At 39.3% G+C, this 11618-nt stretch overlaps 1 protein-coding gene across 1 annotated transcript; it reads right to left on the bottom strand.

Annotated features, from left to right (window-relative positions):
* Positions 1-4504: 4504 nt before the first annotated feature.
* Positions 4505-11389, bottom strand: LOC128604720 (histone H3). Its single transcript, XM_053619844.1, has 2 exons — positions 10516-11389; positions 4505-9375 (listed from the first exon to the last, which is right to left on the bottom strand). The coding sequence occupies exon 1, from the start codon at positions 11117-11119 to the stop codon at positions 10709-10711; it is 411 nt and encodes a 136-aa protein (XP_053475819.1). The 5' UTR covers positions 11120-11389; the 3' UTR covers positions 4505-9375; positions 10516-10708.
* Positions 11390-11618: the final 229 nt, after the last annotated feature.

Raw genomic sequence — 11618 nt, 5'->3', positions numbered from 1 at the left:
TGAAACGGGCTGGGATGACTCAAATGTCACTTGAGAACTTTCACTGGTCGAGTTGGTCTCAACATCGTTGGCATCTGATGTAGAGGAGGCAGGGTTTGGACAGGCAGGGAATGAGGAAAAGTCTGATATTTTTCTTGTCAGCTGGCTAACATTAGTTAACTACGCAGTTAGCTAGCCTACATATAACAGATACAGTCAAATTCCAACGAACTACACCACATCAAACTAAATTAAACACCTTTAATAAAGTTCACTTCCAACTTTTTAACCCGATAAACGTGACGTTAAACCTGTTTCTGTTCATCTATGGAAACCATACAGGAGTGCAGGCGATAGGGCAGGTACACGCATGCGCAAGTGGGGATGTGAGTTCAGTAGCCCAACACAACAAGACGTATGGTCATTTCTATTTAATTCGTTTTTTAATTTTGTTTGTGGGTAACGGTGGCCACTGGCAGAAAAAACATGGTCGCAAAATTAAAAAGCACTAAAAACCATTTTAGTCGCCATCTGGAGCCCTGTGGAATGTCCTGGAAAAGAGAGTTAGTTCTCATTATGATCTCTTACTTTATAACATTAAAATAAAACAATAGTTCCCTCACAAACCTCTCTTTTTCTATGACGACCCATTGACCTCCACTTCACACCTATTGTAAATTTTCCTTTGACCAGGACGATTCTCATTTCACCCTGATACTTTATATCCGCAAAAACAACCTTAGCGCCTTCATTATGTCTGTTTCATGATGAATTCAGTTGAACCGTGAAAGGATTCTGAAGTTCTGATGTATTCACAGCATTGTAATTTCTCTGTTAATTTTAGTTATCATATTTTATAATGATAAAAGGGGGAATGTGAGGGAAATTATTCATTTCTACTTTGTAATAAGTTTGTTCTTGTTCTGTTTCATTCTCATGTGAGGATAACGACTCAGAAGGCCATGTGATGTCACTGAGATCAGTACAGAATGTTTCTGCTTACAGAGACACAAACACGTTCTTCTGTTCTAGGCTCGTCTAAACATCTTCTAAGATCCTGAAACAAAGCCTGTTTGAACTGCCTCAAACCGCTTCTTATCGGTACACAGAATGATGTCATGCTCTGAGTTTCATATATATAGTAGTGGTTTAGTACAAGCGCTTCGGAGCACTCTCATTAAGAGCGCTCTATTCTATTCTGCTTTATTCTATCCTGTATTAACCATCTTTCTGTAATAAACCTTTTTACCTTCAGAGGACGAGTCTGCGAATGTTGTCTAATTTCCACGACAGGTCAGAGGTCACATCAAGTACTCGGCGCAAACCTGTTAAATCTGTTAAGCGTTTATTTTAGAAACAAGCTTTTATACACATAATCAGAAGCTGTGTAACTATGAAACAGTGTGACTTCCTGTTACACAACCATCACAGATGTGTGTGTGTGTGTGTGTGTGTGTGTGTGTGTGTGAGTGTGTGTGAGTGTGTGTGAGTGTGTGTGCGTGTGTGTGTGTGTGTGTGTGTGTGTGTGTGTGTGTAAAATCTCAGTGTGTCTCATCGGTGAGGAGGTCGGACCTCTTTCTCCTGGCTCCTCCCTCTGATCCGTCCTTCCCTGGGCTTCTGGGTCCGGGACTCGAACACACACACACACATTCCGAGTTTTAAATAAAAGTTTTTAAGTTTAAATGAAATCACACCGCATTCGTATTGTCTGCATTTTACACTCACTCAGGAACGTCAGCACAATTCCACATCATTTCACAAAATACACTGACAAATCTAAAGAAATTATTTTTATTTTATTTATTTTTTTAAATACACTCCGACTTCTTCCCCCTTACATCTTGTCCAAAATCGAATGCCTCTCAGTTGACATTTTATGCAATATATGCACTTGTCACAGGTGTAATCAGTGTTTTTACTATAAATAATTCAGTGCAACAATGCTGTGATCAGTTTTTGGGTCAAAAAAAAACAAAAAGCCCGAATTAAACTATAGTCCTAAATTAATAATATATATTCTGGTGTGTGTGTGTGTGTGTGTGTGTGTGTGGGTTCTTTTCTGTTTTGTACAAACAGTTGTGTAATGTTTTACTGTGAAGTTTATATTTGTTACACTCAGCCTGTGGACTTTATTTTAAATAAACAAAAACAAATGGTACTGAAAGTTCGCTCCACCCCATCCGATTAATCAAAAAAATTATTGGCCAACTAATCGATTATGAAAATGATCGTTAGTTGCAGCCCTAATAATAATAATAATAATAATAATAATAATAATAATAATAATAACAATGCTGTTAAACAGTTCAGAAGCTCCGTGTATTGTCCTTGATACGTGAAAACTAGACAATGCACAGTAATAACACTGATGAGCTGCGTTATTATTATTATTATTCTATGAGAAATAAGCTCATAGCAACACTGATGAAATACACATACAGTACAAAAAACCACACACACAAATAGAGAATGTGTTTAGCATTTTTTACATCTGCACATAATTTAGTCTGCACATAGTTTAGCAGCTGTTTTAGAATTAAAAATGTCATGTATAAGTCTTTATTGGTCACATATTCAATAGAGCACAGTGAAATTGTTTTCTTCACATACCCCAACATGTCAGGAAGCTGGGGTCAGAGCACAGGGTCATGATATGGTGACCTGACCTTCTGATCAGTAAACCAGAGCCTTAACCACTAAGCCACCTCTGCCCCAGTGGTGAGAGAGACATGAATTTTCATAGCATCTAATACTTCTTACCCAACTATTTGCTAAGTACTACAAAGATAGACTTCTAAACACCGCCCTTAAAAGCTTAATAACAGAATACTGCAATTTTTGGGAAATTGCCGTTCGCGAGTTTGGCCACACGAGTCATGTTCCATCCAGCACAACACACGACGCCGCCTAAAACAGAAGGTAGGTTGTAGGTATTTTACTATTACTACTACTACTACTAATAATGACCTCAATCGAAGTAATTAAATACGTAATGAAAATTGTTGTCTATATAGCTGACCTCATTTTCCTACACAGTGAGTTAAAGGCGCACAACTATCAGAATCCCAGTTCATAATTGTGTTTGATTGGCCAAGTAGAATAAAGTGTGCGAGGAATCCGACTCTTTTTGAGCTTATTGGACATTACACATTGCTGAAACTATCTCATTGGCACTACTTAATTGCTCATAGTTTATTTGACGAATGCAACTGCTGCGACATATTTTGCCAATCTTAAACTCAGCTGTCATTCTGGAGGCGCAGTTTTGGTTGATGCATGACATTTAGGTTCAAACACAGTGCGTACTCTGACTGTAACACAGATAGTGAAAATGGAAATGGGAAAAGAGAAGGCCAGTGATTAGACAGTGCGAAGGCTGACTTTGTTTTCCTACTTGTGTGTGATGTGTGTTATGTTAGTTTCTCTTGCACAACTGTCGAAGTGCATATGCTTTCCTTGTGAGTGACACTTTTTAAGAATGAGATGAGGGTTTGAGACAATGTAGCTAATTTCGACCTTCGAGAGTCCATTATATCGTGCATTTGCGAGAGCTGATAAAGCAAGGCCTGAGTGCTGCTCTCCCACGAATGTTCAGGCTTTTGGGTAATTCTAGCAGTCTGCTAAATGCAGAGATGAGTAAATCTCAACAGGGTTGTAGCACGGTTTCTGGGGGTTGTATAATCTGAGCAATGCAAAATGGGGCTTTAGCAGCACAAAGTTATTCGTATTAAGATTGTAGCAACAGGAAGTAACTGAAAATGGTATTCTAGTAGCATGTAGAAATTCGAACTAAGGTTCTAGAAGCACATAAAAATTCTAAATACTGTTGTAATAGCATGTAGTCATTCAAAACAGTGTTCCAGCAGCACAAAGTCATTCAAAAGAATGTTCTAGCAGCATGGAATACAACACACACACACACACACAAGGCAATAGCGGAGCTGGGATAAAGGGCATTAGGGTGACTGTGCTCGTTAGGGTCAGGGAGGAATCGGACTGAGTTAAGAGGAGGAGGCCGGATGGGCTGGCTGGTGCTAACTAGGCGCGCCTGTTTGGCCCGGGACTACAAGAGCGGAGCGCCGCGCCGCGTACGAGGAGCGCCAGCCCGAGTGGCGAAGCCCGGACGCTGGCAATGACAGAGGGAGTCTTCTGACCTACACCTATAATCACATTTTCTTGTTGGACATGCTTTCTCCCCTACAACTAACAATGTCTTACTCTTGTCTTTGCTCCTCTGTTCAGCTCTTCCTACTTTCCTACTGACTGTTTCCCACCCACCTAGTCAACTTTTATTCAACATTTGTTCTTTTCATCTAGACTTTAAATTTATTTACTCTTCACCATCTATTCATATGCTTTCAGTTTGAATGAAAGTGAGCACATGTGATTTCTAGCATGCTAGCCGTGTTAATGAATGATAGCTACCATGCAAAGTTTGCTCCTGTCGAAGAATAGCTTGTTTCTCTATGAATGTGACTGTTGTGTAAACTTCTCCTTTGAAACTGCTTTATCCTCTTTACTCTGAAGCTAAAATTTTGTCTATATGATTAATGTGTGGGATTTTAGCTTGTTCTTATGAAATGGGGGTTTGACTCCTGCACTTATGTTGCTTTTTTCTAAAGCCGACAAACATTTGCCTTATCTGCCACAAGCTCTCCCATTTTCTCCAAACTACTGAATTTGTGATACAACAAACTTTTTTTGGACAAACAGTTTTGAGCCTTTGCTTTTATTTCTTTTAACTATATGCTTTGAGAACTAATAATTTTCCCCCAATATCTGATTTTAACTATTGTGCTGGTAGGTCATTAAGGCTTGAACCTTATGAAAACTTCATTAAGACTGATTTGCTAGCCTAAGCTCAATCGGTTTTGTCCGATCTAATCCACAAACTGAGCAGGAGTCACACCCGACTCCACCTGTTAAATCGGTCGATCTTGACTTTCAATAGACTCGGGTGTGGCTTCTGCTTGGTCAGAATGAAAACCTGCACCTGAGTTCTGAGTTCCTGAATACTAGATGTTCATACTAAATTACTACAGTCTTTCACTTATCCCAGTATTTTTTAGATAGTTTATTAGGGGACAGTGCATTTTCCCAGATGTTTTTTCCCCAGCAAGTTCTTTAGTGTCATGTTTTGCATTCCAATTCACATCTCTAGCTCAGTTCTCTCCTCCTGATATCTTTTGCAGTCTAACAGAATGTGTTTTACCGTCTCTTGTGTATTGCAGTGTGTGCAGAGTCCAGTGGGGTGTTTTCCTATTCTGTGTAATGTTAGATTTAAGCCAGCATGAACTATTCTAAGACACATAATTATCATCTCTTCCTTTGGGTTCCTGCTTTGCCTCATACATATGTCCCAGTATTCCTGCCGTATTTTATGTGTCTCTTTATAATGGTTTTAACATCTGCTCTACTTAATGGTACTTGTATATCAACTGTTTCATGCTTTATCAATCTTTTTGCCAGTACATCCACAGTTTCATTTTCTTCCACCCCTACATGTGCAGGAACCCAAAAGAAGGAAACATTCAGCTCCCTACCATGGAGTATGAGAAGCAGATAATATATTTGTTAACCAATGTCTTGTCTACATGATGTTTTCCCAGACTGTATATTTGATAGTGCAGATAGACTGTCAGAAGCTATAGCGACATCTTAGTTCTGATTATTTTTTTCCGACCGCTGCAGTGACAATAGGACTCCTGATAGTTCTACGGTGTACGCTGATAAATGATCGGTCGCTCTTTTTTTGACTGCTACTTCACGAGGAATGAACAAAGCCACACCGGTGTGGCCAGTCTTGAGCCATCTGTATATACAAGTCATTTATCCTGATAATGGTCCATATATTTTTGAAGTATTATCCACTGTGGTGCTATTTTAGATTCCTCTTTTAATATTTGTTGTAATCTTGTATCTACAGATGGTTGTATGAATTTCCAGGGTGGTACAGTTCACCTCAATGGGGCTTTCTTGTAGCTGGCTGAGGCCTGCATTTTGTGCCTTTACATTTCTTACCCATCCCAAACTCTTAAAGAAGTTAGTCCTATAAAACTCTGAGCATTCTTGGGGTACACCCTGCTATGCCCTCATAGATTTATCCAATATAAATCACAGCATCTCTCCTGTCTCGACCTGTAACGCAGTCACTGGTGATGATTTAAATGCTCTAGTACAGATCCAGAGTTCTTGCGCCTGTTCCACGTCAAGCTTTTTAAGATTTTTAAGATACATTAGGCGACCGTAATCAAAGACAACTCTTGTAAGAGCCTGATAGATATTTATGAGCGATGCCCTACTTGCTCCCCGGTCTCAGAACATTATTCATCTTTTTACATTTGTTCTTAATTTTATCAGTATGCTGACACCAGGTAAACTTCTCATCAAAAAGCTCTCCTAAAAATCACACAGCCTTGACCTGTTCAAGATCTTGCCTGTACAGTTTCAATGGTGCTGTTTTATGACGTTTAGAAAAACATATACCTTGTGATTTTGAAATTGATAGTTTAAAACCCTATTCATTTGCCCACTGTTCTACTTTCCCTATTGCGTGTTGCATTTTCTTTCTTACATATTCTATATCCCGACCCCTAACCTCGTCAGCTGCATAAAGCGACTTACCTATATTTTCTCCGACCTGATCAAATGTCTTTAATCATAATATTATACAGTATTGGGCTACATACACTGCCTTGTGGGGTAAAATTTTCCACTGCATATCTATTTGAGTACTCTGCACCTACTCTAACTTCTATTGGCCTTCTGTTCAGGAAGTCTAATACCCAATTATATATATCTTTCCGTTTATTCCTAATTCGTCAAGTTTAATAAGAAGTCCATCCTTCCCAAGGGTATCATACATCTTTTCGACATTGAAAAATACAGAGATGACACTTTCTTTGTTAGTTCGAGCTTTCCTAACTTCTGGCTCTAGGCATAAAATGGATTCTACCATTCTCCCCCTCCCTTTACGAAATCCTGACTGATACGGTGAGAGAAGAATTTTACTTTCTATATAGTGATCTAATCTATCTGTTATCATCCTCTCTGTAGTTTTCCCTGTGACGTTAACACTGTGGGTCTGTAACTTGACGGATCTGACTGTATTTGCCGGGTTTGAGTATTGGAACCGTTTCCGTGTTAGTGGGATTTTTCCTGTATTCCATACCATATTGAACAGTCTTAATAATACATCAAGCGTGATGTCTCTCATGTGGCCTAACATGCTATAGCATGTACTGTACTTCCCTGATGTCGTTTGCCGTGCGTTTGATATAACTCTTTTGAACTCAAATAGAGTAAATGGCAAGTCCTTCTTTCTACTATCACTGGATTTTGGGCAAGTGTCTGATCTCTACACTGCTTGGCTGTTGAGGATAGGTTTTCAGTACTGTGGAGCTTCACAAAAGTTTTTACCAAAAGTTCTGTTTTTTTTCTGCATTGCTGATTGCATTTTTATTGTTGCTATTTAACACTGGTATTTACACATTGTTTCTTATTCCACTCATTTTCCTAATTGTTCTCCATATGTCTGATAGCTGGGTTTCTCTTCCAATTTTACTGCAGAATTGTCTCCAATATACACGTTTGGCTGATCTGATTGTTTTCTTACCTACTGCTTGCGCCATTTTATAGTTAATCAAAGTTTCCAGTGTACGGTGAGCTTCGAGTTTCCTAAAAGCTTTATTTCTCTTTTTAATTGCTACAGTACAGCTCTCATCCCACCGTGGCACGCTCTTTCTTCGTTTACTTCCTATCTTTTTTGGCATTGTTTCTTCATCTGGTCGTATAATGGCCGTGGTCACTTTTCCGTTCGTTTCTTCGACATCTGTTATATCCTTATTCGCTAATCCCACACGTTTCATTTCGCTCTACGTTTGGAACATCTGCTGGTCGGCTTTCTCTAACTTCCACCTTGGCGTTCTCGCTACCTACTGTCGAATGGTCTAAACCCTCCCGGGTGTTGATTCCTGCAATTTCAGTTGACGTTATTGTCAGATCGATAGCGCTTTCTGCATTATGTGAACTACAATACCACGTGTCCTTCCCGTCATTAACACATACCAAATTTTTATCGTGTATAAATTCCTCGATCACTGATTCATTTATATCTGTATTCTTACTCCCCTGTATTGTGCTGTGTGTGTGTGTGTGTGTTAAAATCCCCACACCGTACTAATTTCCCTCACGTCAACCCACATACTGCATTTGGAGTATCAGTGCTCTGTCTATTACGGGGATTGTAAAAGTTGAATATCGTTATACTGTCTTTTCCTGTCCGTATTTTGACTACCACAGATTCGTGTTCTTTCCCTTTATTGATTAGATTATATCTCACATCATTTCTTACAAAAGTTGCTACCCCTCCACCTTTACCCTTTTCCCAATCATTTCTGATTGTACACAGCAAATTTTAAAGTGTTATTTTTACACTCACAGTGTTAAAATTAACACTTATCAAGAGTTTATATAGGTCCACACTAAATAGAGTTCAATTTACACTTTCAGTATTGTTTTTTTTTCTACACTCTCATAGTGTTGAACAAGCACTGTAAGTGTTCACTGTTAGCACCATTGGTGTAGTTTTTTTACTCCTCACAGGCTCCATTTACACTAAGAAAGTGTTGAATCTACAGTAAATGTGTCAATAGCTCAACCTGATTGAGTTATTTTCAACACTAGTGTAATTAAATGTGATCTACACCCTGTCTGCCTAAAAATGCAGACCTTTAAAATGTGTGTACTCGTCAATAAAAGAACAGCTAACACATCAGTTGCTGTATAAGGTTGAACTTTTATTTTCAACACAGTATCTTAGATGTAACAAACCAGCATGAATTGAGGTGCAATATATTCACCTCATAGTGAATATATTCATCTGACCCATTTGGACCCTGTAGATCAAAAGGCATGTAGAACTTCAAACTCCGGGCTTTTACAAGTTCACCCAAGTCACATACTGTCGGCTACAGCCACGCTGTGCACATAATAACTTAAACTTTAACGAAGGATAGAAACTGTGCGTGACTCTCGTGGCTTTGCATGCAGACTTTGACAACAGAAACACTAACATTTAACCTAGTGCAAAAGCTTTGCACGCAATTCCTTTACTCTGGGAGACTGACTGGTAAGACCAACATCAATGTTGTAGATCGTAGTCTGCAGGAAGGTAAAGATGTTGACAAGGGCTTCCTCATATGACAGTTTGAACACATAGTGGACTTTGAAGAGTTCATCTATAGCACTCAAGGAGCTGGTTCCTGTGCAAGGGATGAGGTGCTTATCCACTACCACGTAGAATTTGTCAATCCTGCCCTTGATCCTTCCTAATGCCAGTAGAGACGGCTGGAGGCCCTCCCTGGCACTGAGATGGCCTTCAATACTGGTGGATGACTAGAAAAAAAACCCAGCAACGATAAAAACTAGATTAAAAATACAAAATACACCAATTACGATGTGCAATGACGAAATCCCTGAAATGTGGTCCTTGACACATTCAGACATTGTGATGAAAAATGTGCTATAATCATAACTAGGAAACACAACAAACCTTAATTCAATATGTGCAAAATAACTCCAGTTCGTATCATTCTTTATGTATTACTGCAACAGGACAACTTCATCAAAGGAATATTTCAACCAAAAAAGAAAGTTCTTATGTGACTTTCTTTCTTCATCCGAGCACAAAGAATTTTCAAAGGAAATTCGAGTTCTGTAAGTCAGTAGAATGCACGTGAATGGGTGCCATCTTTTTGAGAGTCCAAAATGTACATTTAGACAGTGTCACAGTAATAAAAGAACAGTTATTCAAAGAGCTCACAAGCTGTACACTCACTACTGTACTACTACACTGTAGCAAAGTGTCATTTCTTCAGTGTTGTCACATGAAAAGATATAATCAAATATTTCCAAAAATGCAAGGGGTGTACTCACTTTTGTGAGATACTGATATATATATATATATATATATATATATATATATATATATATATATATATAATGTGTGTGTATGAGAGAGAGAAATATAGAGGTATGTTTCTACTAAAACCGTCTTCTAACTCGTTTTAAACAAACACATTAAATAATATTTAATACAGTGCACATACATACATATATATATATATATATATATATATAGACACAGAGAGAGAGAGAGAGAATATCCACAAATAGGGAAGAAGATTTCAAAGATAAGGTCATGTCTACAATTATTAAATTACAAAAACAATTATCATGGACGGGACAAAAGGGATGATGGATGAAATGTATGTATGATGTAATAGCTCTTGCCCAGAAATCCGCTTCTAGAAAGTTGCCGTTCCCGAGTTTGGACACACGGGGGCAGTCAAGCTCCATCCAGCACAACGCCGCCCGAAACAGAAGGTAGGTTTGGGCTATTTTACAGACACAGTTCATTACTGTGCATTGTATTGTTCGGACATAACCACAATTAACGGCTCATCTATAAAAACAAACATTATGTAATACTCATAGGACTATATTTATCATGAAAATGTAAAATAAATAACCAACCTTTTTCTAATGTTGATAGATATAGAAAGCCGTGTACTTCATTTACACACACACATACATAATTATTACTGTTCCTTCTCCCTCTGTACCACGTTCTAATACTTAAACTGCCCAAGAAAGAAAATTTGCTGTTTTCTGAGACGATGAAGTGGCTCTTAAAAGAGCCTTTGTGTCTATTAGACGGATTTGTAGTTTAAGCGCGTTCTCCGCGAATACGGCGGGCCAGCTGAATATCCTTGGGCATGATGGTCACTCTCTTGGCGTGGATAGCGCACAGGTTGGTGTCCTCGAACAGACCGACCAGGTATGCCTCGCTCGCCTCCTGCAGGGCCATGACGGCCGAACTCTGGAAACGCAAGTCGGTCTTGAAATCCTGAGCGATTTCTCTCACCAGGCGCTGGAAGGGCAGCTTGCGGATGAGCAGCTCAGTAGACTTCTGATAACGGCGGATCTCCCTCAGAGCCACGGTGCCAGGCCTGTAACGGTGAGGCTTCTTCACGCCGCCGGTAGCCGGCGCGCTCTTGCGGGCAGCCTTAGTGGCGAGCTGCTTCCTTGGCGCTTTGCCACCGGTGGACTTACGGGCGGTCTGCTTGGTTCTTGCCATAGCGTCGAGCTCTGTATTTCACGGATAGAAAAACAGAATAAACGGCGCGCTCGAACGCGGCCTTTTTAAGCCATAACGCCGCCCTGCGCTGATTGGGCGTCTCGAACGCGCTCGTCTGCTATTCGATAGAACGTTTTACGTCACCTGTTGACTATTGGACCGTCTTCTCTGCCACCGTTCGAAACACAAGACGCCCGCCACAATTCTATTCTATTGGCGCTCTCTCTAACACAAATGCTTTGTTCATTAGGAACACACACAACGCCGTCACAAACCATTTTCACTCCTGACTTCATTTAACCATCACGCTAACTGCTATTGTTCTTATAGTCATTACTTAAATATGGTATCAAATCATGACTAGAAAATTATCAAGTCCTTTTTTATTTATAAATATGCTGTCTTAGAAGTGCACTTTCACCCCTTGGATTTCATTTAAGCAACAGGCTAACTACCACTATTATTATTATTATTATTATTATTATTACTACTATTACTT

Source organism: Ictalurus furcatus, unplaced genomic scaffold, assembly GCF_023375685.1.
Source record: "Ictalurus furcatus strain D&B unplaced genomic scaffold, Billie_1.0 scf2, whole genome shotgun sequence".
Lineage (NCBI taxonomy): Eukaryota > Metazoa > Chordata > Actinopteri > Siluriformes > Ictaluridae > Ictalurus > Ictalurus furcatus.
This window is presented reverse-complemented; position numbering and strand designations above follow the sequence as displayed.